Source organism: Engystomops pustulosus, chromosome 2 (assembly GCF_040894005.1).
Source record: "Engystomops pustulosus chromosome 2, aEngPut4.maternal, whole genome shotgun sequence".
Taxonomy (NCBI): Eukaryota; Metazoa; Chordata; class Amphibia; order Anura; family Leptodactylidae; genus Engystomops; species Engystomops pustulosus.
The window spans coordinates 232,663,655-232,690,688 of NC_092412.1; the positions used below are offsets into that span (position 1 = coordinate 232,663,655).

At 43.8% G+C, this 27,034-nt stretch overlaps 2 protein-coding genes across 4 annotated transcripts in view; one reads left to right on the forward strand and one right to left on the reverse strand.

The window, feature by feature from the left end:
* Positions 1-26,692, reverse strand: part of ARL13B (ARF like GTPase 13B) — a 35,900-nt gene extending 9,208 nt beyond the window's left edge. For all 3 annotated transcript variants that reach the window (XM_072138521.1, XM_072138520.1, XM_072138519.1), the window contains exons 1-6: positions 26,534-26,692; positions 24,885-25,060; positions 22,908-22,978; positions 20,949-21,198; positions 1,584-1,689; positions 405-607 (exon numbers count right to left, since the gene is read on the reverse strand). In XM_072138521.1, coding sequence (XP_071994622.1) covers positions 405-607; positions 1,584-1,689; positions 20,949-21,198; positions 22,908-22,978; positions 24,885-24,946 — 692 coding nt within the window. In that variant the 5' untranslated portion in view covers positions 24,947-25,060; positions 26,534-26,692. The remainder of the gene's footprint in view (positions 1-404; positions 608-1,583; positions 1,690-20,948; positions 21,199-22,907; positions 22,979-24,884; positions 25,061-26,533) is intronic.
* Positions 7,538-14,673, forward strand: STX19 (syntaxin 19). Its single transcript, XM_072138518.1, has 2 exons — positions 7,538-7,912; positions 13,129-14,673. The coding sequence occupies exon 2, from the start codon at positions 13,168-13,170 to the stop codon at positions 14,032-14,034; it is 867 nt and encodes a 288-aa protein (XP_071994619.1). The 5' UTR covers positions 7,538-7,912; positions 13,129-13,167; the 3' UTR covers positions 14,035-14,673.
* Positions 26,693-27,034: the final 342 nt, after the last annotated feature.

A 27,034-nucleotide genomic window follows, 5' to 3' on the forward strand; every position in this document is an offset into this window, starting at 1 on the left:
CTATTGCTAGTGCAACACTGTGCAAAGCCAGATATATGACTTGAGACTTTTGCAAAAAGGCTCACAAAAAGTCTCATAGTTACTCCAGTCCACTGCTAGTCTATGTGCTGAGACTTTTCATACATTTTGAGACTTTTTTGTCAATGCAGCTTCTGTACCCCTTTACCAGTGATTAGCTCACTGTACATATTAAGATCACAGCACCTGAATATCCACTTACTAAAACCTCTGATATATCACTAGGATGTCAAAATTTAGTTCAAATTTTAAAAACCTGAAAGATTCCACTACATACAGAGGTCTGCATATCGAGACTCCTAGTGTGTATGCACAATGTGAACAGAGTCTTACCATGTGCACGGCTGATCCCTGTGCTATATAGAATATAATATGGATTCTATTACCGTTCCTCGCGCAGCCTCTTGACCCGCTCTGCTATTTTCTGCTTGTCTTGTTCCTCCTGGGCTCGCTGCTCCGCAGTCTCCCTCTGAACTCGTTCGTTTAACGCTTCAAAATCTTTTGCTATAACTTCAAGCAACCAGTTCAGACCTTTTCTTATATGGGAGTCAATTTTTTTCCCATAGCCCAGAACAGCAGAACAAGGCTCCTAAGTATCAAGAAAGGGAGAAAAAAAAAAAGAAATAATAAATTAATTTACTGCATTTAAGACTGGGACTATGATACACAGGGGCTATAATATCACCTGTCACCGAACCTGCGTGTAAATGAAAACTAGATACATATATTGGTGATAAAAAGCATAACAGGGGGTATAAAGTCTTTTCTGGAGACTAGCTCAGTGGATGCAAGATTTCAGGATTTTCTAAAAGTATAACTAAACATAGGACAAAATTGCCTAAATAAATACTTCAGATGATAATAGTAAACTTTGTAATATACTTCATTGAAGAGAAATGATCCCGTGTCCTTCCTTTCCCCTTTTCTTCCTTATTCAAGCAGTTTTGTGTAAATCAGCTTTCTGTCCTGTATCCACTGACAGCTGAGAGATAATGGAGCCCGATAAAGTGTCTAAAGACTTCGCTCTTAATGGACCCTCCCTGGATGGTTCAATCTCCTCAGAGAGGAGTGAAATATGCTCCAGGTGTGGAAAGAGTTAATCATTAGCCACCTTATCTGGCTGTTGTGATCTCAGAAGGCTTTCAGATACGCTGCTCACTACAGGAGAAAGAAGGGCAGAAAAAAAGGCTCACAGAAGCGGCTTCCACTTGATAAAGTATATTACAAAGTTTACAATTATCACCTGCTCTAATTATTTATGCAATAAACAAATTGCCTCATGGGTTTGGTTACACTTAAAACCTAGATAATAACATAAAAAAAAAGTGAATGGCAAAAGGCATCAGCAATAGTAGATGTTATGTGCCAGTATATAGAGGAGCTGCAGACCCTTCAATCTGGAGTATTAGACCCCTACTAAGCAGATTAACATGGTCTATCCTACCAATCAATCATATATCAATGCAAAGAAAAACTACTGCATGTTATGCATTAAAAAATAAAAAAAAAAACCTTGTGTACAAAGCACAACTTTAGTACAGTCACTAAATAGCAGCAATACTCACGATCTGACATAAGCACTTGTTGTCATTCACCAGCTTCTCTAATGAGAGGAACTCTATGATATCCGCTTCTGCCATCGCACCCTCCTGATCCTGTTTATTCGCCAAGCTGAAGGGTGAAACATAGAAATGACACGGGATTAGTGATTCACAGCCCACACACTGCACTTCTTACTTAGCACGGTGCAAAATAGATAAAAGTCAATCAAGTAAAACCTTTATTTCTAGTGTTGATCCAGAGGAAGGCAAAAATTACTAGAGGAAGGACACCAATGATTCCAATATAAGGGGAAAGATTCCTTACCTACTCCAACTGACCCGAACTGCAATGCTCAGATTTGTGCCGAATATCGTGGGTTCTGGTACCCAATCTCAAACTCAATCTTTAGCAGAAAGCATAGGCGGACACATCACATCAGTATTGCAGTATATTACAGCAAACAAGTGATCACTTGTTCAAGTCCCACACTGGGACAAAATAAAACCCTGCAGGTCCTGTTCTTGACTGTTGTCGTGGCCGGCAACAGGTCCCTCATGATGGTGGCGTATACATTATGTTAGAAGAATAGGACCTGCGGTGGACTTTGTAAAGGTGAGTATTCAGTTTACTTTTGTTTTATGCGGTGGGCATAAGCGAGCTATACACTGGGGAGCATGGGGCTGGCTGCCTATATACTTGTGGGCATGGGCTGGCTGGCTATATAGTGGGAAGTGGGGGGCTGGCAGGCTGGCTATATAGTGGGAAGCGGGGGGCTGGCAGGCTGGCTATATAGTGGGAAGCGGGGGGCTGGCAGGCTGGCTATATAGTGGGAAGCGGGGGGCTGGCTATATAGTGGGAAGCGGGGGGCTGGCAGGCTGGCTATATAGTGGGAAGCGGGGGCTGGCAGGCTGGCTATATAGTGGGAAGTGGGGGGCTGGCAGGCTGGCTATATAGTGGGAAGCGGGGGGCTGGCAGGCTGGCTATATAGTGGGAAGCGGGGGGCTGGCAGGCTGGCTATATAGTGGGAAGCGGGGGCTGGCAGGCTGGCTATATAGTGGGAAGTGGGGGGCTGGCAGGCTGGCTATATAGTGGGAAGCGGGGGGCTGGCAGGCTGGCTATATAGTGGGAAGCGGGGGGCTGGCAGGCTGGCTATATAGTGGGAAGCGGGGGGCTGGCAGGCTGGCTATATAGTGGGAAGCGGGGGGCTGGCAGGCTGGCTATATAGTGGGAAGCAGGGGGCTGGCTGGCTATATACTGGGAGCATCAGCTGGCAAGCTATATACGGCGGGGGGGGGGGGGGCAGGGGGCTGTGACCAATGCATTTCCACCCTAGGCTTATACTAGAGTCAATAGGTTTTCCCAGCTTTTGTGTAAAAATAAAGAGACCGTTTATAATCGACTATAAACAGTAATTTGAGTCAAAATTTAATGCCTAAATAAAAAATGACAATTTCTAAATCGCACCTCCATTTTGTTTTAACCCCTGTAAAACACCTAAACGGTTAACCAATTTCTTAAAAATGGCTCTTTATACGTTGAGGGGTGTGGTTTCTAGGATGGGGTAAATTATGGGGTTTTACTTTTATTAAGGTCTCTCACAGTCACTCAAAAACCTAACTAAAAACCTAACTAAAAATGTGGAAAAAAAAAAAAACACACCCAAAATTATCATTGTAAGCCTCATAACATCATAGAGAAATGCATAAAAACTTGCTGATATAACAAGCAGACATTCAGGAAATGTTAGTTCTGAACTTATTTGGCTGCTATAACTATTTGCCTGGAAAGCTGACAATCTTTCAAAATTGCACATTTAAATTTTATTTTTTTTCCAAATTTCCATTTTTTTTCATAATAAACGCAGAAGATATCATCCAAGTTTTTAAACTAACATGAAGTGGAATGTGCCGCAAGAAAACTATCTCAAAATCTCCTGGAGATGTTAACGTTTTCTGAAGTTATAAGTGACATAGGGCAGATTTGAAAAATGGGGCTTGAAGCCTTGGTTCCGAAGGGGTTAAAGGGCATTATCATTTAAGTTGGCCCCAGTAACAGTGTGATGGGATTATATTCAGAGCACATGGTGGGGACATGGAGGTGATGTGTAGAGAATACACAGTGTGACAATGTGACGCATCTGTTGTTTCCTTACTCAGCATCTGACTGTGATAGAGAAGGAAACATTCCACATCACCCGCCCGTCATCATCATCATCATGTGACATCATGAAAGGACTGACACCTCAGTGTAAACATAGAGGAACCGAAACACAAACAAGTGACCTCATGTACAGTCCCAATATTGTAGGGGGTGGTCTTCATTCACAATACAAAACAGTCTGGTCTGGATAAGGCGGGGGTCTCCTCATATAGATGGGAGAGGGGCTACTTACACAACGGAGATAAAAAAAAAAAAAACACAACTATTTTACTTCAGATTTACTATATATTGTGCACCAGAAAAGTGTCACAAGTTATAGCCGCAATGTGACCCAGCCGGTGGGTGCCACAGATTTCCATTCTCAGGATAAGGGGTCAAGGCCACTTAAAGGGGTTATCCATCAAATGAAATTAGAGAATGATTTCAGATCGCTAGGGGTGCGATGGCTAGGATAATGGAAAACCTAAAGCGGCTTTGTCACCCCATTAAACTACAAAACCCCTCAGGGAGTGTCTGAAGTTATTAGAGAAATATCACGTTTACCTATAATATATATATTATATTACTCTATATATATATTATTATATGACTATATATATGACTCAAGATAAGAGGCTACAGGGGGAGTGTGATTTGAGAAGCCTCTTTTTTTTAGTTCTGTAGCACCTAGAAACATGTTGCTGGTATCATATTAAAGTTCAGAATCACATGATGTTCGTGGTTCTGTCAGCTACGGAACTGAAAATACAGGCAGTTATAAACACAAGGGATTTCTCAGAGCTTGTATGCCGGTTTTCTGGAGTATAAACCCTGAATTAGTCGCAATTCTTTGCACACGGTGGGGTGTGCGTGGAGGGGCTTGAAGGGAGCCCCATGCCTGGGGGTGGGGTGCCCGGCATGTGGCATTCGTGGACTACACCTGTGCACTACCCATAACCAGAAACTGGCACAGGCTATACCGCAATACTATGCCAGGAAGGGCTAGCAGTGAATCATCCATCAACTCTGCTGTTCGCCAGATATATCAAGGGAGAGGTGGATTACCATCATACAGTAGGATATTGTGATAAATCCCCCGGCATAATATGTCGAAAGATCCATTTCACACATATATTTGTTTGGATCTCTGGTTTTGCAGCTGAAATCTGAGGAGATTCTTATCTTTAATATGACATGAGAACCATGTTTCTAGGTACTATAGAACTAAAGATTAAATTAACTCTCCTCCTGTAGCCTCTAAACTAGAGTCATCTCAGATAAAACATGACTCATCTCTGCTCATTTTCACATGACTTTAGGAGGAGTTTTTTTTTTTTTTTTTTAATAGGTATACGGGAGAGATTTCACATAGCAGAGGACACTTGGCACTTTATTCAGGAGGGAGACTCTCAGGCAGTGGGAACCCAACCATCTGAAACCCAGATCTTGTCTTGTGGATACAGAATTATTTACTATCAAGTCACTTAATAAATTCCCCCAATAGTCAAGTCACGAGGATAACGTATGAGCAGCTTACATTTGATGTGAGTGGCCACAGCAGATGCACGATATCTACGTCACGTCAGTAAAGGTGACACCGCCCGCCTGGTGTTGGCTTTGCTGAGGAGCGCCTGATAACAAATGGCTGATAAGAAAATGGCTTTTAATAGAAATGTGCTCATACTGGAAGCTGGGCTGGACATGGCGGCTTCCGGGTACGAGGCTGCATCTAAGTATCAGTATATCAGACTGATCTGTATTTATAGCGCATACATATACTGTAGCTGCAGAACCAAAGAGCAATCCTAAAATGTATTATTGCATGGCGTCAATGTGATGGAAGTTAATTCCGTGTGGTCAGTATATAAGACCCCGGTGGGTCCTTGAGTCCTGAGCTCGTCACCCTGCTCCCGGCCATGTTCAGCCTTGTGTTAAGGCCACAGAGATGATCCACATCACTGTCTACGTCAATAACCTACAAATATTTCAAGGCTAAAACAAAGCTAAAGCACATCCGGGAAGTGATTAAATTACAAAATAGTAGATAGATTAAAAAAAAAATAACGTGAAAATGAGCAGTGCAGAGTCATATTTGTCCAAGATGAGTCAAGTTTAGAGGCTGCAAGGGGAGCGTCATTTCAGGTGCTTCTAATTTCAGTTCTATACTACCTTGAAAGTGTCATATTAAAGAGAAGAAACTCATCTTTCAGATAGCATCAGGATTGTGGTTCCGTCATCTACAGAACCAGAGATACAGATAGATAAACACATCAGAATGTGTTCAGACTTTGAGAGCAGATAAAAATCCAATAATCGCCTGTTTTTGTTTCAAATGTATGTATCTCTGCTTCTGAAGATCACAGAAACACAGGATTGATGTGATCTGAAAGAGGAGATTATTCTCTCTAACCCCTTCACGACTGCCATACGGTTATATACCTCATATTTGTACATGCTGCTCACTTTTTATAGGTACACAGGGGAGATTTTATATAAAAAAGGGAATGCTTAAATGTTAAATTGTGTGTAAAAATACAGAGATCCATGTCATATGCACAAGGTGTACAGATCGGATGTATGTGTAACATAATGTATAGGATATACTCCGTGACCTATATTATATAATGTTCTGCTTATACTTCACTGACTGTAAATTTCCATGAAGTTGAGGACTGGCATCTAAACCAACAGCGGGCACAAACACTTCCCCTGTCTTATCCTCCCCGTGTATAACCATCTATGTATGAACCAGCCCAACCGGTCTGATATATCCGTCTGCTGACAGAAAATGCCCTTTAACCATTTCAAAGAGGGACATTAAAAAGTGAAAACATTCAGCTTTCCTATGAGGTAAAGCAACAATAGACGGCGGATGTAGCAGAGCTGAGCTAGTCATTTGTTCAGGGCTGCTAAACATACAACATAACAAGGTCTGACTACCTGTAACTTTATAACGCCTGAGGCAGATTTACCTCAGAATTTACCTCAGAATTTACCTCAGAATTTACCTCAGAATTTTTAAAAATTCAAAACGCGCATATGCCATCGGATCGATTTACAGAACAATGTGTGTGTATGGAGGGGCTGTATTAAAAACCTACATCTAGGCGGCAGAAGATATAAGAACGTTCTGTGGGTTTATTTGTACAGATTTGTTTTTAATATACCGGTACATATATTTTTTCAGATTTTTCCTCAAGGACATATTAGGGTGATGGCACATGTGGCGTTTTTGGCCTGATTTTAAGAGGTCTGTCAAAAAATGCATGCGTTTTTGACAGGTTTGACAAATTATTTTAATTGAAACTGCTCAAACACGCGTTCAAAACGCTACGTGTGCCATCACCCTTACAAAAATGCTGCAATATCTCCCTTCGGAGATATTTGTGGTGCACGGGTGTGATATATTTGGGAATCTAGGACCCACATACTTGCGACTAGAGATTCTATACGATAAAGGTTCGGCAAATATTATGAAATCTATTCGGTCATAACGGATGTTGCTCTAATTGTCCAGGAAATTGTTAAAACCCCATCTAAGCTTTACGTGCCCAGCATTTTTCATTTTCCTTTACACATTTTTTTTTGTTCCCCATTTTCCCCCACCACATTCTGCCATTTGTCCAAAGCAAAAGCAGAAAAGATTCAAATTTTCCTGAAAAATTCCAGATTATGGCAAATCTACAAACAGATTCTATGACGAGTAGGATAGTGGATAAGTGATCACTTTTAAGTCTACATCCCAACGTGTCTGTCCTCTCTCAGGTGACTTTTATGACAAAGTTTTATCCCCCTGGAAGTCTTTCTAGATACATCATCAACTTTTCTGCACAGTCTCAAGTTAAACCCACAAACAACACAAGGTGACTACACAATGAGTTGTGCCAAGTGAGCTCTGCTACATCTATGCATATGCAAATAAGCAGATACTGGCAGCGTCCCGCCCTGAGCGCTGCACAAAGCAGAGCGGCAGCATTCTTCCTCTATATAAGACAATGGATGGAGCTGCTGTGAGTGGCCGGAGTACAGGCTGCCACTCCTCCGTATACTCAGCCCTGTCACAGCTGAATGTGAAGCACTAGGTCATTCTCCACCAAAACCTCACACTGTGTGTACTGCGCCTACCCCGGTCACTGGACCACCAGAGACAAACCTATATCCAACATGGATTCCTAATATCATAACAGGGGACGACATCCGGAGAGCTGGAACGGTAAGTGGCAATTTATTACAGTGACTAACAGGAACATTTTGCCAAAAATACGTCTTCTCTCTGCTTGTTCTGACATGGAACGCGAGGTGTTGTTCCCTGTTATCAGCCACTCCGGGCTGCTTTGTTTGGAGTAGGAATACTGGCTTAATAATTAGAACTATCAGTTCTGAGAACTTCATAAAAAACTTAATGAAGTCACAGAAAAGCTGTTCTTTCTAGACTGTGTGTATGTGATATGATGACATTATATGTTTAGTATCTCTATATAACAAGAGGCCCCATATGTGATTTGTACCAGCTTTAGATTGGGATAATCGTATAGATATTATTACGTGAAATATAAGATCTCTGAGACTCTGCAGTTTGTGGACACATCTGTGGATTCAAGGAACATTTCTCCTCTATAAATGGAATTTGCAACTTGTGGACGAATCTATGGTGGCTCTACATAGGTCACCTGCGGGTTTTTTCCTGAATTTTTGGCAGAATTTGGCCTGGATTGTGGTGCGGAGTTATATCCACTGTGGACTTCATCCAGACTCTGCTGCAAAGGATTTCACCTCTGGTATCTGCAGCAGAACATCCACAACTAATAGATTTGCTTTGCATGCCCCCCTCCTCCCACACGTGTTTTCAGGGGTCCTGCATTCCCATATTGCGCACGAACTAAGAAGGTGAAACTGGTGAAGCATCTCCTAAAATGCCGATGCATTTTTACCAACTTGCATTTAAGTAAATGTCGATATTTTTCACTCCTCAAAGCGCGGCAAAGCACATGCGGCTTCTGATCAAATGCAAGCAACTGCAACGCGTTTCACAACGCAATCAAAGTGTATTATTGTGGGAATGAGGCCCGAGGATAGGTCTACCAAAAGAGGCACGTGATGCAAAAAATATAGCATAAAATTGAGTACAGGCAGTCCCCGGGTTACATACAAGATTGGTTCAGTAGGTTTGTTCTTTAGTTGAATTTGTATGTAAGTTGGAACTGTATACTTTACCATTGTAGCCCCAGACAAAATTTTTTTTGGTCTCTGTGACAATCCGTTTTGAAAAATGTTGGATTGTCATAAGAACCGGGATGAACACTAAAACTTAATTACAGACGCCTGTGACAACTGTTATAGCTGATTATTGTAGCCTAGGGCTAAAGTACAGTAAATTACCAACAGCCAGAGGTCCATGTGTAACTAGGGGTCGTCTGTAAGTTGGGTGTTCTTAAGTAGGGGACCACGTTGCGTTTAAAACAGAATTCGAGTGCCTCGCGGAGGAGTCACACATGAACGTAGATGCGTTTAGATCTAAATGCTTGCGTTCGAGAGCTAGCAACACACATTGGGGCACATTTACTTACCTGTCCAAGTCTCCATCCCCGACAATGCTGCGCCTGATATCCTGCATGTGTCGCTCCCCGCTCAGGTCCGCCGGAGTTCACCTTCTTCTTCCCGGTGCATGTAAGTGCTTGATCTTGCGACACAAATTTGAATGTTAAATCCTACCCTTAGTCCGAATCCGTCGGATCGTCCCACAGCCCCCCCCCCAAGATTTGTGTCACATGAAAGCTATCTATTAATAGTTCTGCTCTCCCCCCCCCCCCCCCAATTTGTGTCATGTGAAAGCTATCTATTAATAGCTCTGCTCCACTTTCTTGATATGTAAAGTGAAGTCTCCTGCCGTTTACCTCATCAGTCAGACATTCCTGACCATAACATGACCGCAGATGGAGGATCATGTGATCTCTAACTGTCCATGAACAATCACCCTGCCAGGACCTTGATCATATGTTCATGAATACTATCATAGGGGCCTGGCAAGGTGATTGCTCATGGACACAGAGATCACATGACCCTCCATCTGGAATCTCTGGCTGATGAGGCTTCACCTTACATATTAAAGCGGAGCAGTGCTATTTATAGATTTATATTGGTAATTTACCTAATATCCTGCCGTGATATTACAGTGTGATGTGACTGTGTGTTATCTATGACTTGTGTAGGCCGCACACATGTCGGACTATTATGTAGACGCTAGGGTGGGGCGAGGGTGGTCACAATACACTTTATTTACAAAACACTAAACTTGCGCAGCCAATCTGCATTGATATGGGTCACCACTTAAGCTTGAAGACAATGCGTGTTTACCTTGTATATTCAATGGGGAGAAGGAGATTGTATAGTAAGACAGGGCAGGGCGGCTACAGCCGGCGTCCTACAGACTCATTACCCCGAGCAGTCCCAGTCGCCAGACCCCTAGCATAGCGTTATCCCCTATTAGACAGCAGACATCAGTCGCATCCCCCTCCAGTAATACATACCAGCTGATCACAGGGTTCAGAGCCACGAAAACTGAGTGATGCAAACTTTGATGCAACTCGGTTGTCTGTGTTGAGCAAGGACAGAGCCCCAACCGAAGAGTCCCCCAAGGGTAACATTACAGGGAACCTGTCACCAGGGACCTCATTTTCACTAAAGACCGGTTACAGAAGCCCAAGGCAGCTGCATTGCACATTTGCCTTTCTGCCTTCTTTAATCATTTGCATTACAATATAATTGTGTGTTATAACTTACCTTGCACCCTGACAGAATCCTCTGTGTAGTCCTAGGGGTTGGGCTTTGGTTTGGATGAATTTCAATATACAACATGTTACTCGTCTGTACTGCAGACTTCTCAGCTCTAAGCCGCCACCTTTGTGCTCCTGTACAGCTCCTGAGAGCTGAGGAGTGAGCAGAACAGATTAGTCACATGTTGTTTTTGAAATGCATCCAAACCAAAGCCCAACCCCTGGGACTACACAGATTCTGTCATGGTGCAAGGTAAGTTATAACACACAATTATAATGTAATGCAAATGCTTAGAGAAGGCAGAAAGGCAAATGTGCACTGCTGGTGTAATGGCCTCCTGCAACCTTTCTTTAGTGAAAATGAGGTCCCTGGTGACAGGTTCCTTTTAAATAAAAAAAAATTACAGGCTGCTACACTGCCCCCTCATCACTTACCTCTCTCCGTGACAAATGTAATCTCACAGAATGAGAGGGGACTGAGACTCATTAGCATAATTGTAAAAGTTGATTTTAAATGAAGGAGGCCATAAATAACACATAGAAGAAGATTATCATAGTCACAGTGCCTGGATCTATGAGCAGGTGTCGCTGCCTTATCAAAATGGATTTTCATGGAAGATTTCCTCTGCCAAGATAGCATAGTTCTAGAAAATTATTTATTATGGGGTCTGAAGATGCCAATAGATGCGTGAGGTCTGCAGCAGATATAAATCCTGGAAGTCTGCACATGTGATACATGGTGAATTTCTCTCTTACTTCCCTCTGGATTCTGCTGCAGATTCTGCAGAGGAGTCGCTTGTGCCACGGTCCAGTTCTTGTGGAGATCCACTATCAGAGCTGTTCAGAACACACACATGCACAGTGGTGCTAGGTAAGAGCCCTATCTCATGTGTGCGGCCAACGTTAAAGGCATTCTCCACATTATTTACACGCTGTGTGTGGCTAAGGGTGAACTCTAACATTATTTGCTGCTAAGGAGAGTCCCTGCCATGTCCTTCAGCAGGGACTGATAAGCCCAGGAGAGGGAACTATACAACAAGTACCGTAAAAAAGGTATAGAGTTTTGAATAATACAACTCAGTCGTTGCGGCATCGCTAGCCGCAAGATCCCTCCAAGCCCATCAGGTAAGAGGGACGCACAGGGACCAAACTGATTAAGTACATGAAGGCTGAGGCCGCACCAACAATTTTCCATAAGATTAATAATTCATTGCCATATATAATGTTAATAGGCGTCCATTTATACAAGAAAATCACTCCAATTATGGTAATTGTGGATTAAACAAGGGTGCACAATGTTTTTTTTTTTGTCCCCTCAAAAAACTCATTCTACAGGCTATGGCCCCCCCCCCCCCAGTTTGGACTATGGTTGACTTCCCTCCAGACCACACTATGGCCGAGGCTGCCTACTCCCAGACCAGACTATAGGCAAGGCCGCAGCCCCCTTCCTGACCAGACTAAGGCTGAGGCCACCTCTCCCCAGACCAGACTATGTCCGAGGCCACCAACTCCGCCCCCACCCCAGACTAAGGCTGAAACCAACCCCCCCCCCCCAGACCAAACTATTGCCAAGGCCGCCACCCTGCCCTCCCCACCCCCCTCCAGACCAAACTATAGCCGAGGCCGCCACCCCCTTCCTGGCCAGACCAAAGCGGAGGCTGCCCACCCTCAAAGACCAGACTATGGCCCCCAACCTCCCCAGACCATCAATTTACATATCAAGAAGACAGTGCAGAATTTTGATAGATGTATATTGGTAAATTACCTAATATCCTGCACCCCCCCTCCCCTCCCCTCGGTACATTACAAAAAACATGGGGCCAACCCCTTTAAGAGGACCTATCCAGGGCTGGGACTTACATATTAGGCAGAAGCATGTGCTTGTATCTAGTACAGAGAAGTTTGAGATCTCAGACATTTTATTATAGCAGCACAAGTTTACTTTCACATGCCCTTCACATGAACTTTACGATATCCTGGCAGGAGCTGGCAAATAAATGAACATGTCCGAGGAATAAATCTGCAGAGGCTTATACACCAGGGGACAGGCACCGTCACATAGGACTTTCCACTCAAAGGCTCCAAATATTATAGCAGGAACCATGTTACACGTTGACCTTAGCTATACTTATTCTCATATATTCATATATGGAGGGGGGTTAAGAGGTGGAAAGGATTAGTTGTCTATCTATACCCGGGCGAGCACAGGTCCGGGAGGAGGAGGTCCGAGCTCTCCTCCCTCCTCCTCTGTAGCACGCTGACCAGTGCCTGCCCAGCCTAAGGGCTCATTCACATGGCCGGATCCCGTGCGAGCAAGGGTCCGAGAGGGGGAGGGGTGAGCACTCTTCACCTCTCCTTCCTCCATAGGAAGACAAGCGGTCACAGTTCCTGACTCATAATAGTATCATAACCGGGAGCCATAGAGATCTATGGGGGGGGCCGTGATTTGGTCACATGATCACGGGGCCCCATAGCGGCCATGTGAATGTACACTTGGGAAACACATACTGTGGTCACCTATGACACCAAATAGTGAGTAGCCAAGGATAAGGCTGTAAAACAAGGAGGAGGTAGCAAGGATATCAGTGAAGCCTAAGTTAATGTAAAATAAAATTTCCCAAACCATCTAGTAATGTGTCTTTTATCTCGCTTCTAGGGCCGTAGACATCTGGATAAAATTACAAATCTGTAAAGGATGAGGGATCGTCTTCAAGAGCTGATGCTGAAAGCAAAGGACATGGAAGAATCGAGGATTAAGGAGGACACTGGAGATGAAGCTGGAGATATCCAGCAACACACTGTAGTATTTGAGCGAGAACCCGTCATCGAGCGATACCTACACGAAATCAGGAAGATCCAAAATGATATTACAGACCTGTCAGACAATGTGACCAAGTTTGGACAGCAACAAAAAGTTCTCATCTCCACAATGAGAAGGTTCAGTGTCCTGAAGAAGGAGAGCAACGTGACACAGGACATCAAGGTCCAAGCGGAAAGGATCAAGAACCGACTGGACACCTTATCGCAGGAGGTTCAGAGGGCCGAAACCGAGACAGGGTCGTCATCCAGTCTCACCAGGATCCTAAAACATCACCATGCGGCCCTATTCCGCAGCTTCCAATCCGTCATGTTCCGCTATAACGAGGCGATAACCAGCAAGCAGGCCAAGTGTAAGACCTTCATCATAAGACAACTAGAGGTCGCCGGCAAAGAGGTCAGCGAGGAGGAAGTCAACAAAATGGTCGAACAAGGCAAATGGGATGTGTTCAACGAAAACCTTCTCACCGAGGTCCACATCACCAAGGGACAACTCAACGAGATTGAGCAGAGGCACAAGGAGCTCGTCAGCTTGGAGAATCAGATCAAAGATTTGAGGGACATTTTTCTACAGATTTCTTTTTTGGTAGAGGAGCAAGGGGAGACTCTGAACAACATAGAAATGGCCACAAGGAACACAGAGGACTACGTGCAGAAGACCAATGAAAAGTTTAAGTTGGCCGTGAAATACAAGAAGAAGAACCCCTGCAAGTCCTTGTTTTGTTGCTGCTGTCCGTGTTGTTAATAGGTCACTTGGCTTTTGTTTACTTTATTTATTTTTATATTTTATAAGTTACAGATTTCTTTGTTTGCTTTTTTTAACCCCTCACTGTATTTAAACGTTATTTTGCCAGCTTTTGGGCTACCCCTGGACTTACTTGTTCAAAGGGAATTGGTTACCAGTTTAGACCATGAAAATAAGTAGACGGTGTTTGATAGCGCTTTGATCTTTACCGTTGTGTGCGAGTTAAAAGCTGAATAACAAACTATTCAGACACAATTCAGATGTGGATCTCCCATAATGGCTCTTGTCAATCTTTCATCCTGAAGAGCTTTCTCCTCTCTATACGGAGCAGCTCCATTATCCAACCGGAAGCAGGATACAGCAGAGGGGACTACTGAAGACAGCAGAAAGCTCTTAAAGGACCTCTACTATCAGATTTAGGGATGGAAGATGCCCCAAACGTACTTGCTCATTATAATCTGCAGACATCACTATCAGTGGGCGGGACCAGGCTGAAATGCAAATGGAGGGGGCGTGCATATATTATCAGGTGACGGAGCTGCTCTGGTGATGCAGGCTGGTGCACCTCAGGCTCATTTGAATAATTTTATAAAGCGTTTTTGAAGAGAATGGGGCATATTTATCAATAACAGTGCTGTCCGTACTATGTGCAGTTTGCCTGTGTAGCGTGCAGGGGGCGCCAGATTCAGGATTTGCCCCCTGCACTGCTCTGACAGAGTGCACCAATTTTCTTTTGCTGCACCTTTAACATGGGGCATGCAACATTCTGCATGATAAATGTGGCGCACGGTCCCACTGTGCGTGAACGCCACTTTCAGTGATAAAATTTGTGTTGTTTAGGGAATAGTGCAGCTGCAACACAAATGAGTCGTGTGCAACACATATATGGATCTTAAATACATGTCCAAGAAGTTTGCATATAAAATAAAGTGCAAAGTCTGACAGAAAACTGGCGCAGGTACTTCACTAGCTGTGGCCCAATATCTATATTCAAAAAGCAAGGTCATCCCCTGGCAGACGTAATGATAAAGTAAGTTTGGGACATTTACCATCAGTAAATCTTATGGTTGGTGCCCTTTAAGGATGAAAGACACCTTAGAGCCCTTACTGGAGCTGCGGATCTAGACTAAAGGAAATCTACCATGAAAATACATCATGATAAACCAGAGACACTTACTCATAGACCCGGGTACTGTGCCTGTGGTAATCTTCACATAAGTGTTATCCATCGTCTCCTTCCTTCAAAAATGTACTTTAACATTGTGCAAGTAATCCTGAATGGCTCTGGGGCGCATTATACAGAGCCCTTTTGTGCTACAGCTTCATAGGCTGTTACACTGCCATATGCAATCTCACTGCAGCAGAGAAAGTTTCAGCCCACAGTGCAACAGTTTGTGGAGGTACAGCACAGATGGGCTTTGGTAGTGCCCCTCATAGCACTTCTGACTCATTAGCAGAACTTTAAAAGTTTTAGAAGTAAGGAGGCTAAGGATAGATAAGAAATATAAGAAGAATACCACAGTCACAGTGCCTGGATCTATGAGTGAGTGTCTGTGGTTTATCATGATGGATCCTGATTTCACCTTTCACAGTCCTGCTGCTACTTACTACATACAAGGGTATGGTTACAGGTATTCTCAGGGTCAATACTAAACACTGTCTGCAGCTTTGTATGGGCCAAAACTGCTTATAGATTCCCTTTCTTTATATACTGTACATCCGGATGCTGTTTTGGGTCGTACAAAAGTCTATTTCCCCCTGCAGAAAGCCCATACAGGGGAAACCATGGTTTTATGTTGGGCTTTTGTATGTTACAAGTTAATTTTTTTACAGAATAAAAAGAACTGTATGGCTATATGCAATGTGATGGCCTTCAGCTGTTCTTGAGTCCTGCACGTCCCCTCTTCCTGTATAGTAACAAGTCACTTTATTTTTGTTCATGTGAGAGTTCAGACCATTCACTATGGAATCCTCCGCATCCTTGTCCGTGCAGAAGCCCATAGACGGAAAGACGGAAGGGTGTTAAAGGAAACATCCTGCACGGAGACAGGGAATCTTCTCTGCCGTCACACAGCACACAGATTACATGCCGGAGTCTAAACAATATCCACTCCCAGGACTTCTATAATATACAAGGTTATAAATGTCCAGGAGATTAAGTGTGGCTACTCAGGCCCACTGCTAGGAAACAGCCACAGTTCAAGCCGATGACCCGCTCGCTCAGAGGTGGCACAGATTAGATTCTGGGGAGTCTGAAGGACAAGGAAAAACCTAAATGGTGTGGATAGCGTATAAGTGTGTAAATATTGGTAATGGCCACTCTACCTCATGTCTTTGTATTGTATGTGAGTGTGGGGAGGGGCAGGATATGAGGTAATTTACCAATATACATCTATTACTGGTTATGCTCCACTTTCTTGATATGTGAAGTGAAGCGATCTCTATCGGTCCATGAATAATCGCCCTCATGATCACATGACCCTCCATCTGCGGCCATGTTATGGTCAGGAATCTCAGGCTGATGAGGTAAAAGACAGGAGGCTTCACTTCACATATCAAGAAAGCGGAGCAGAACTATTACTAGATGTGTATTGGTGATTTACCTAATATCCTGCCCTTCACACATTACAAAAAAGTGATCAAACCCTTAAAACTGCTGACCCCCTTAGGTCATGTCCTTTCTAGAATTCCCCATTTTCTGTGAAAACTTCATTTCACTTATAAACAAATGCAGAGTCACATGCAAATAAGCAGAGAAGAGTCATATTTTGCATGAGATGAGGCATTCACCAAGAAAAGTGTGCCTGGTTAACATTAACCATGTCTAGCGAAGAAATGATAAGGTGTCTATCCTCAGATTATATACGCCTTCTGCAGTATCGGCCACAGCAGGGGGAGTGGCTTCCATCATACGCCGATGCACAAGCTCCTCTATCATCTACATGCGCTCCTCTCCTGAGTTATCATCTGCTATTCTTGTATATTGTATATTGTATATTACACAATCTTTTATGACCTCCTGACTCATTTCCCTGCTGTCCAACCTGTGATTATACATCATACATAGAGCACGGGGATCTCCGCATTACAGAAGCCACTTACAGAACCTGCACATTCTCTTCTGTATATAGGGCAGCGGCCCCCCATCAATACTACAGCTGCAGCCTACGCTCTAGGGTTGTACCATGTATTGAAACTTTGATACTGTTTCAATACTTGAAAACTCAGGACGGTTATGTAAATTTCGGTACGGAGTGACTATATGGAAGTGTCTGTTGTGCCAGGAATCCCCCTCTGGAGTAGATGTAATAGCTGCTGCCGACCTGCACCTGCTCAAGGGAATCCCCTGTGTATAGGGCTGCTGTTCGGGATTCCCTTGAGCAGAGCAGGAACCGATGCAAGCCCAGGCCATGGGAGGGAGGGGGATCCCATCACTTAAACATATGTGGTAATTCCCCATCTCACAGAAGGTTCCCCCTGACACAAGGTATGACCACCAAGATCAGGGATTGTAAACCAAGCACACTGACATGCTGGTGTGTACCCCCAATGGTTGGATCCACTCTTCTTTTAGCTTCTTGTGCCCTTGTTTTTATGAAAAAAAAAAAATATATAGGCTTTAGCCCATGTGCTCATTTGCATAATTTTTAAGCATGTCAGTGTGCTTAGTTTACAATCCTTCATACTGGTGGTAGAGGTCTTTTAAATTATGATAGCAGCACAAACGAACATTTTTGCTGCACAAACGTAGCACTAACGTTTGACACCAGTTTTCTTAATGTGGAGGCGGGCTGGTTGACCTTTTGACCTTTAATTTTTTGTTCATATATTCAAAACAAAAAGGAGCACAAACAAAAATTTGAGCAGCACAAACATAGCAAAATTGTTCAGCACCAGTTTTGTTTGATTTGGGCAATGTGGGGGGCTGGTTGACCTCTCATGGCCTCTGGAAACTTTCATTAATATCTTTAAAACGATAGCGGCACAAAAGAAAATTTCTGCTGCACAAACCAACACAAACGTAGCACAAACGTTTGACACCAATTTTGTTTGATTTGAACAGGGTGGGGAGGGGGGGGGGGGTAACTTCACTCAGGTAGAAACACCTTATTGCTGTTTATTTCTTATCCACCGCAAATAAATCACATGGCATTTACCCCCTTAGTTTGCCTCCAGTTACACATATTGTGGGAGACCACCCCAAAACCTCACACCCACTAATCAGAAACTGATGACCTACCCTATTAAGATATTGATGGATAATCAAAGATATAGTGGTGGTGTCTAAATGCAGAACTGTTCTATTTGCCCATGGTAACCAATCAGAGCTCAGCTTTCATTGTCCCATCTCTGTTTAGAAGATATAAGCTGAGCTCTGATTGGTTTCTATAAGCAACTACAACTTTTTTTTTTACCTCAGACACATTAAAAGAACCAACATAAAATTCGGGAGGTCTTTAATTTTTGTGGTATAATGTAACACAAGAACGAACCTTAGTCCATGTTTTATTAACCCCGGTCACAGATCTCCTAAAAACTGTCCAAAAAGGTAACAAAGAAACAAAAATGCAAAGGTATAATGTGCCGCCAGACTTGTGTCAGTTCAATTAATGAATACAAGGGTAACATCCTCACATCGTTCTCCGGCCTTGTGGAGACTCATCGGGCGCAGAGCCTACAGGTCACCATGACAAGTATACAGATTAGCTCTACTGCAGCGCCACCTAGAGGTAGATATCATGTAGGTAAACGCCACTAAAGGTAATGGTTACAGATATGGGTTCTGGTCATTGAGGTTTCCCTTTACTGCAGCAATGTCTCATTTTCTTCATTAGTTAATATCACTGTGTCCCAGCTCAGCTCGTGGCTTCCCCTTCTGGATGTGACCAATGTACAACGAAAACAAATCATCATGTCCCCTCTATGAGCACACATGATACCGATGCCATCGCAACATCCAGGACCCACATGCATTACAAGGGAACTGGTGAGTTTATCATTTACATACACATTAACCTTTTAGACTTGTAGGTGAAGTGTCCTGCATCATAAACCTGTCTTACTCGGGAGAATCCACAGCCTAAATGCACCATGTCTTGTCCCAGGTGATGAAACTGGACCGGAGAGAGGTGTACACACCTCTTGGTCCGCACCTAGACTACAGATATGACACACATGCCAAGGATATCCATACTGATCAGCGGACACTGGCTGCCTCTAGCACTGGTTTGACACAGAAAACTGAAACAGAAGGGCTCCATTCTGTTGTAGTGGCTGGGCCAGGTTACTAGAGGTCCTGTCCCATTCATGGGGATAAATGATTTTATATCCTAGGCAAGCTTTACTGAGTAGAATATGGACATAGCTGGATTGAAGATTGTACAGCAATATATGGTTTGGATACCATCACAACTGTCCATCATACAGGTCCATAATTGTGAAGATCGTATAGTAATAAATGGGTATTGACGCCACCATAATAGATCATTTATCCCTTATTTTAATAATTATCCCTTATTAATATGCTTTCAGTTGACCCCTTTTTTGAGACTATGACAGCAAGGCCATTGCCGCCCGCAAAAAATACTGCCATGTCATCTGCAATAAAAGCTCTGGAAGCAGTGCTATTCCTGACTATAACAATTATTCCTAACCTTATAGAGCCCTGATGAATTTCTGGCAGCAATGAAACGCGTAGGGTCCTAGGATTTAGAGGTGATGCGACAGCAGAGATCGTACGTGTAACGTTCAGCCATTCCAGTAACACGGAGGGAATCAGTCTGAACATCACCGGATCTGCAGTGAACTAACAACTATCTAGCTGTACTGTATGAGTGCACGGCGGATGGGACAGGAATCACAGTCACATCTCAACAGTGGATTTAATTTTTTGTCGCTTCTCTTTTGTAGCTTCAATACTATGCTGCAACACAACCATGCAACAATCAAAGTGATATAAATCACCAGCAACCTGTGGATACAATCACTCAGCATAAAAACAAACAGCGATAAAAAGTAACACAGGGCGTCTGTAATTACAGTCTTGTCTGAAATCATTTTAAAGTAAAGAAATAAAAGATACCTTTTTTTTTTTGTCAAATACCTCCATTCACAGTGAACTTTTGTCCAGTCCCATTCATTTTGCCAAAATACAGAGAAAGGAGTAGTATTTTTCTACACTGGAAAATCAATTTCTCATGGTTTTCAAGATATCTACTTGCTGTCCTTCTATAGAAAGCTTCTATGTTTAATTCCAGTGGATAGAAGTTTGTCCCTGGTCATGTGATGTCACACAGGTGCACGGCTCGTTGTATCCCTTGTCATTTGATGTCACACAGGTGCACTGTTTGTTATATCCCTGATCACGTTATGAAACACAGGAGCACGGCTCGTTATATATCCCTGGTCATGTGATGTCACACAGCTGCACGGCTCGTTGTATCCCTTGTCATTTGATGTCACACAGGTGCACTGTTTGTTATATCCCTGATCACGTTATGACACACAGGAGCACGGCTCGTTATATATCCCTGGTCATGTGATGTCACACAGCTGCACGGCTCGTTATATATCCCTGGTCATGTGATGTCACACAGCTGCACGGCTCGTTATATATCCCTGGTCATGTGATGTCACACAGCTGCACGGCTCGTTATAACACACAGCTCTGGGATACTAACAAGCCAATCACCTTTGTGACATCACATGAACAGGGACAGAGATCTACCCTCAGGAAGTAAACAATGAAGCTTCCTGTTTAAATGACAGCAAGCAGAGATGTAGAGAACTGTGAGGAATTTGATAAAGTATATTGGAAAATTGTATAACTTTTCATTATACAAATAATATTAATTATTTGATTGAAGTGATCCCTTATCGGCATCACATGATTACAGGATCTGGCCATCACTTACACTAATACTGGTTTCCCGGCGATCCTCGGGTGCCTCAGAACCTCGGCCACCGTCTCCTTAGTTTCCTCCATCCTGTCGACGTCGCTGGAATCAATAACAAACACCACTCCGTAGGACTCCGCATAATAGTTCTTCCAAATGCCCCGGATCTGTTTGCCACCGCCGAGATCAAACATTGTGATGTCAAATTTCCCCTGGCGAATGTCTGCTTTGGAGAAGCCCACAGTGGGGGCCACGTCTTGCGGAGACTCTGTAACGAAAGGGCAATGGTGAAGAATGCAGCCCCCCGGATCACTGTCCTCAGTACAATAACATTGCATGGAGCCGCGGGGATGGTCTCCTGCTGGACCTGTCTGAACCAACTAGAACATTTAACACTACAATGACCGACACTAGTTGTCACAATAGTAAGAATTTTTACCTGGATCACTACATACTGTATGTGGCTAAACCAGATTTAAAGGCTGGGTGCAGGGGTAACCTGGCATGATGGCTGTGATGAGAATTCTCTGGGCGCCGCTGAGGAAACCAACTGGCCAAAGGAGGTCCAGTGACCCCCCAGCAGTGGAAGACTGAGCAGAGCAAGTACCCCTTTTTTTTTTACAGGTTACCCTACCCTGGTAACCATTAAATAATTCCTGCAAAAGTCAGTACAAGACTCTAATAGGTTCACCCATATTATACTTACTAATGTTTGCTGCTGGAAGTCACATGACCCCTGGTAGCAAAATTCATGTCCTTCTGGCTACCAATGGATGGAGGGGACCGCACTGTCCTTACCGACGTGTAGATGTCCTTGGCACACCCATACAACCACTACCAGTAATGTCTGGATGGCCCCCTCCATCCGCTAGGAAAGCAGCAGGACACGGGATGTTTAGTGTCCTGCTGCTGGCAGGTGATGCGAACCACCAGTCTTGGAGGCTTTATACAAATTTACCAGGGTAATTACTTTCTAATTGACGTTATTAGGGTCTTCAACCTTTGTCATAGTGATCACGCCAACTATTTTAACACGTTTTTTCCATTACTTAAACTTACCCCCTAATCCATAGGATTGAGGATAAACAATTTATGCATGGGAAACTGACCCTAGTGACAATAAGGATGGGGGGTCCACAGGTGCATCATGTGAATACAGTAGTGGTGTACACAAGCTGTGCCAGCTCTGCATTGACCTCACAACTATTAGGACGGCCAAGTAATATGACCCCCATTCTCGCTTTCCTTTTAGCCATGTATGTAGGTGGTACACCAACCATATTATCAGTCATGGGATATCCAAGAGCATGCTCTACCTTATTATATGTCCAAGGCCTGGACTTGATTTTTCGGATTTAAGAATCATAGTAGTATCATAGCAAAAATGGTTAAAAAAAAAGACATCAGTCCATCAAGTCCAACCAATACATTATATTGAGTGAACAGTCTTGGGAAAAAATGGACCACACGCAGGCGTTTGATCTCACTATGGCCTCATGCACACGACCGTGTGGTCTTTTCTGTTCAGTATATACAGCTGTATTCTGGCTATATATACGGGACGTAAAGCTACAGTATAGCAACGTCTTGCACTGTATTGTATCTGTATAAAATACGGTGGACTGGCAGATGATGGCTGGATGACAGAATGCTCCTTCCATTGGTTTTGGATACTGCACGTCTATATGGGGCATATGGTGCACAGCCGTATACTATGGGCCGTACGAAACGGAAATACGATGGAAAAATTACATGGATGGCAGTTTTGCCCATTGGAATGCATGGGGCCGTATTCTGGCTATATTTATGGCCTTCTTTATACGGCCGTGTGCCTGAGGCTTGTGTTAGAATCTGTCTGTGAGGTTTTAGGCTCTCGTAGTATTGGATAACACATCAGGAAAAGGAAAGGGAAACAGAAACATGATTAAAAAATGTAACAGAGGACACATCATGGATTGGTTATAAGCGGTGACTTACCTCCTTGGATGCCCTTCACAGTTGCGGTCTTGCCAGCGTTATCCAAACCCACCATAACCAGAGTCACTTTCCTGTCAAGAATCAATACAGCGTGGATGAACAACACTAATTATTTAACGTCATCAACTTTTACTATTTGTCCATAAATGTCAGGTAGATGAGTCCCATCTATGTCCAGGGCTTCCTAACCCCTGTCCTGCTTGTCATGTGTGAATGGCTCTCGCTATTCACGTCAATGAGTGTCCTGATAACAACCGAGCAAGTGATAGGAAGCAGAGTAGGGACCTGGATACATCAGATGAAACTTCCTTTGCAGATGCCATAAATGTCTGAAATGGGACTACCCCCTTAAGATATCAGGGCTGTCTCTGATGGAGAATAACTTCTTATTGTTACTGTAGATTTTACCATTTCTCCTGGAAGCTGCACTACTTTGACAGCAGTCGACTGATTTAGATAATCAGCCAGTTGACAATTCATCCATATATGTCCAGGAGGAGTAACAGAGGAACAGCTTTATATAATTTTAGAAAGAGACTATATTCATTGTTTTCAAGTATATAAGGAAAGTACATTTTTACCAAAAGTGAAATGTCAAGGTAGGAGACAAAGTCAATGACAACTATATTTTTAAATCCCCACTTATTATCAGGTAGGACCCCTCTCGGTTGATATGTTCTGCTCACACAGTAACCTCATATATCCCAGCTACACACACAAGTGCTGACATGAGGAATAAGTATTACACAGGATCATACAGATTACCCAAGATTTAGATGAGCAGCTGACACTGCACCGAAGCCTGGCAGGACGTACCACTGCATCTCACATACTACTACTATCATCCTATGGAGCAGTCATACCAGCAATATTCCTAGTAATTCACTGGAGAACCAACTATCAGGACATAGAGGCTTCAACAGCATATTAAAAGGAACTCCTATAATATATACATCACTACTGTCAATGATAAAAGAAAAGCTATTTGGGCTCCTATAATATAATGATTTGACTCTTTAAAGAAAATCTACTATCAGGCATGATAAACACTTGCTCATAGATCCAGGCCCTATGACTGTGCTAATCTTCTTATATTTGTTATCCATGGTCTCCTTTCTTCTTAAATGAACTGTCAAAATTATGCTAATGTGCAAGAAGGGCTCTAGGGGTGTTAGCCGATCTCCTCCGTGCTGAAGATTCACAGGCTGTTACAGTGTGCAGGAGCTCTTTCACCTACCACTGTCAGCTGAAACGTACTCTACTGTTGTGATAAATGGAGGGAGAAGTGCAGAGGGGAAAGATGAGACAGTGTAGACATGTGAAGCTGCAGCACGAAGGGACTCTGGTAATGCCCTGCAGAGCCCTTCAAGTTCATTAGCATAATTTTAATTTTTGAAAGAAGGAGGCTATGGATAAGAAATATAAGAAGATTACCACAGTGACGGTGCCTGGGTCAATGAGTGAGTGTCCCTAGTTTATCATGATGGATTTTGATTTCCTGCAACATTAGGGAGTCTCCTGATCACCCTTGCCATGACTAGGAAATCTTCTAACAGTCAAAAGTACCAGAATGACAGTGACATGAGTAAAATGGTATAACAATGCAACAAATATTCGGACAATGCCCTCCAGTGTTAACTTTCCCAGCAGAAGGAGTCCTGAAAGGGGTTGTCCTAAGTTGCAAACTATTCCCTATTCACGAAATAAGGTATAACCTGCTGATCAGTGTGGTCTGAGCAATGGGATGTCCAGTGTGTGCTGTGCTGTCACGATACATCACTACCATCTCTATAGAACAGCGGAAAAGTAAATCCCATGATTATTCTTGCATAAGAAAATAAAAGATGCCTTCCCCATAGAAACTCACTATAAGAAGATTCCAGTGAGTGTGGGTGTAGAGGGGACAGCAGTGTGAGAATGGCAGTATGATACATACAGATGTTGTATGATCAGGACAGCGAAACATCTACAACTCACCTCACCGGCTGACGCCATCGTTTAAACCAATTCCTACAGCAATTCGCCATCAGGCTAAACATGAGACATGCAAAAGCTGGAAAACTAGGAGCTGCTGTGGGAGACCCAAGAAGGCTTCAACATCCTGAATGCTGGAGGATATCCCCCCTTATATCCAATTCATGCAGGGAGGAATTCTGAAAAATAAAAGGAAAAGTCATCTGTTAATATGAGTGAGGGGCATAAAGAGTGGGGTAGACATACACTTTGCTTGCCCCATTCCACTTATATAAGATGCTGGGTTTGGCTGAGCACCCATGGGGGGTCATTTACCAAGGGCCCGATTCGTTTTCCCGACACGTTACCCAAATATTTCCGATTTGCGCCGATTTTTCCTGAATTGCCCCGGGATTTTGGTGCACACGATCGGATTGTGGCGCATCGGCGCCGGCATGCACGCAACGGAAATCGGGGGGCATGGCTGAATGAAAACCCGATGGATTCGGAAAAACCGCTGCATTTTAAAAAAGTGTCGCTGGACACGCGCTTACCTTCACCCAGCAATGGATCGTGAACGCCGTTGGACCTCGGCGGACTTCAGCGCAGCAGCGACACCTGGTGGACGTCGGAGGAACGGCCTTAGTGTATCGCCAGAAGACCCGAATCCTCCACAGAGAATGCGCCGCTGGATCGCGAATGGACCGGGTAAGTAAATCTGCCCCATATCTTCCAAAATGGGAAGGGGGAGTATGTTTCTAGAATTGCTTAATTTATGTGGCAAGCATACAGCTGCGCGCTGGAGAGATGATGCATGGCGCCGGGTCGGAAACACAGGAAAATATAGAGTATGTGGTCCTTCTACCACAGCCGGGCGCCATAGGCTTCAAGCTGTGCGGCCAAATATTGGTCCTTCACACATTCATGTGAATGGAGCCTTAAACAGGTTGTACAGTGACAACAAGTTAGACCCTATCTATTGGCAATAGGGGGGGGGTCTCAACGATGGGACCCCCACAGATCAAGGGGAACAGGGTTTCAGATTAAAAAAGCAGCTAGTCGCTAACATCTCTCTGTGGTGCTGAAGGAGATATCGGTGTACCATACTCTGCCATATCCGTCAGCACCATAGAGATGTAATAGCAGTGGCTGCTCTATTCATCTCCAGGTACAATGCACCCCTGTTCTCGTGATCTGTGGTGGTCCCACCACTCAGACCCCAATCCATCAGCAGGTTAACCCTTATCCTGTGGATTGGGCCTGACTTATTGTCACTGGACGACCCCTTTAACCCAAGCCCTGTCATTGTAAAGATAAAGATCTCGTCTTTGAAAACAACACAGATGTATCTGGTAATAAGAGATTCTCATCTGCCACCATAAAGACTAGTGGAGAGTATAAGAGCTTGTCCCAACACCGAGATCTGCTAAAACAGCTGATAATGGAGAACCCCTTTAAGGGTATATTCACATTGCAGGAATTCCCGTGTGTCGCCCATCGTAATGTAGTGTGGAGAAACAGGGGCAGGAGTGTCTGGTCAGGGGTCGTACCTCGCTCTGTGCCCCTTATCTTGGGGGAGATCACCCATCCGTCCCCCTGTGACATGTAGGTGATGTGTATGGGGATGACGTACACACACACCATCACACTATGTGCAGGGGGGCAGCACCTACCTCACCGCCGTGCACCCGCCACCTCCATACACAGCGGACAGTCCTCCACAGCCTGTGATTTATCACTACAGACAGACAGACGGACCCCGCAGTGTACACCGGAAACTGCAGACTCTATGGTAACCCGACAAACACTTTCCTGCGGCTCTGAGCCACGCCCCCTCCTCTCACATCCAATAGATAATCTGATAACAATCTACCAATCGCTAGGGGCGTCTTATTAAAAATGTTTATGTGAGGATAATAGATGGCTGGTGATTGGCTGGCCCGAGGGATGCAGGGATGTTGTGGTGTTTGCGATAAGACGAGAGAGATGGAGGGATTCGGGAATATACATACAGAGACTACAACTCCCAGCAGTCTCCTACCTTTAAGATGCTCAATATTACACGGGGAGAGATGCTTCTGTACTGCTGTAAATAAATAGTAAACCGCCTCTCTATAGTGACCAATCAAGTTCCTCCTTTCATTTTTTTTAAGGCGCTTTCGAATGTGATAACC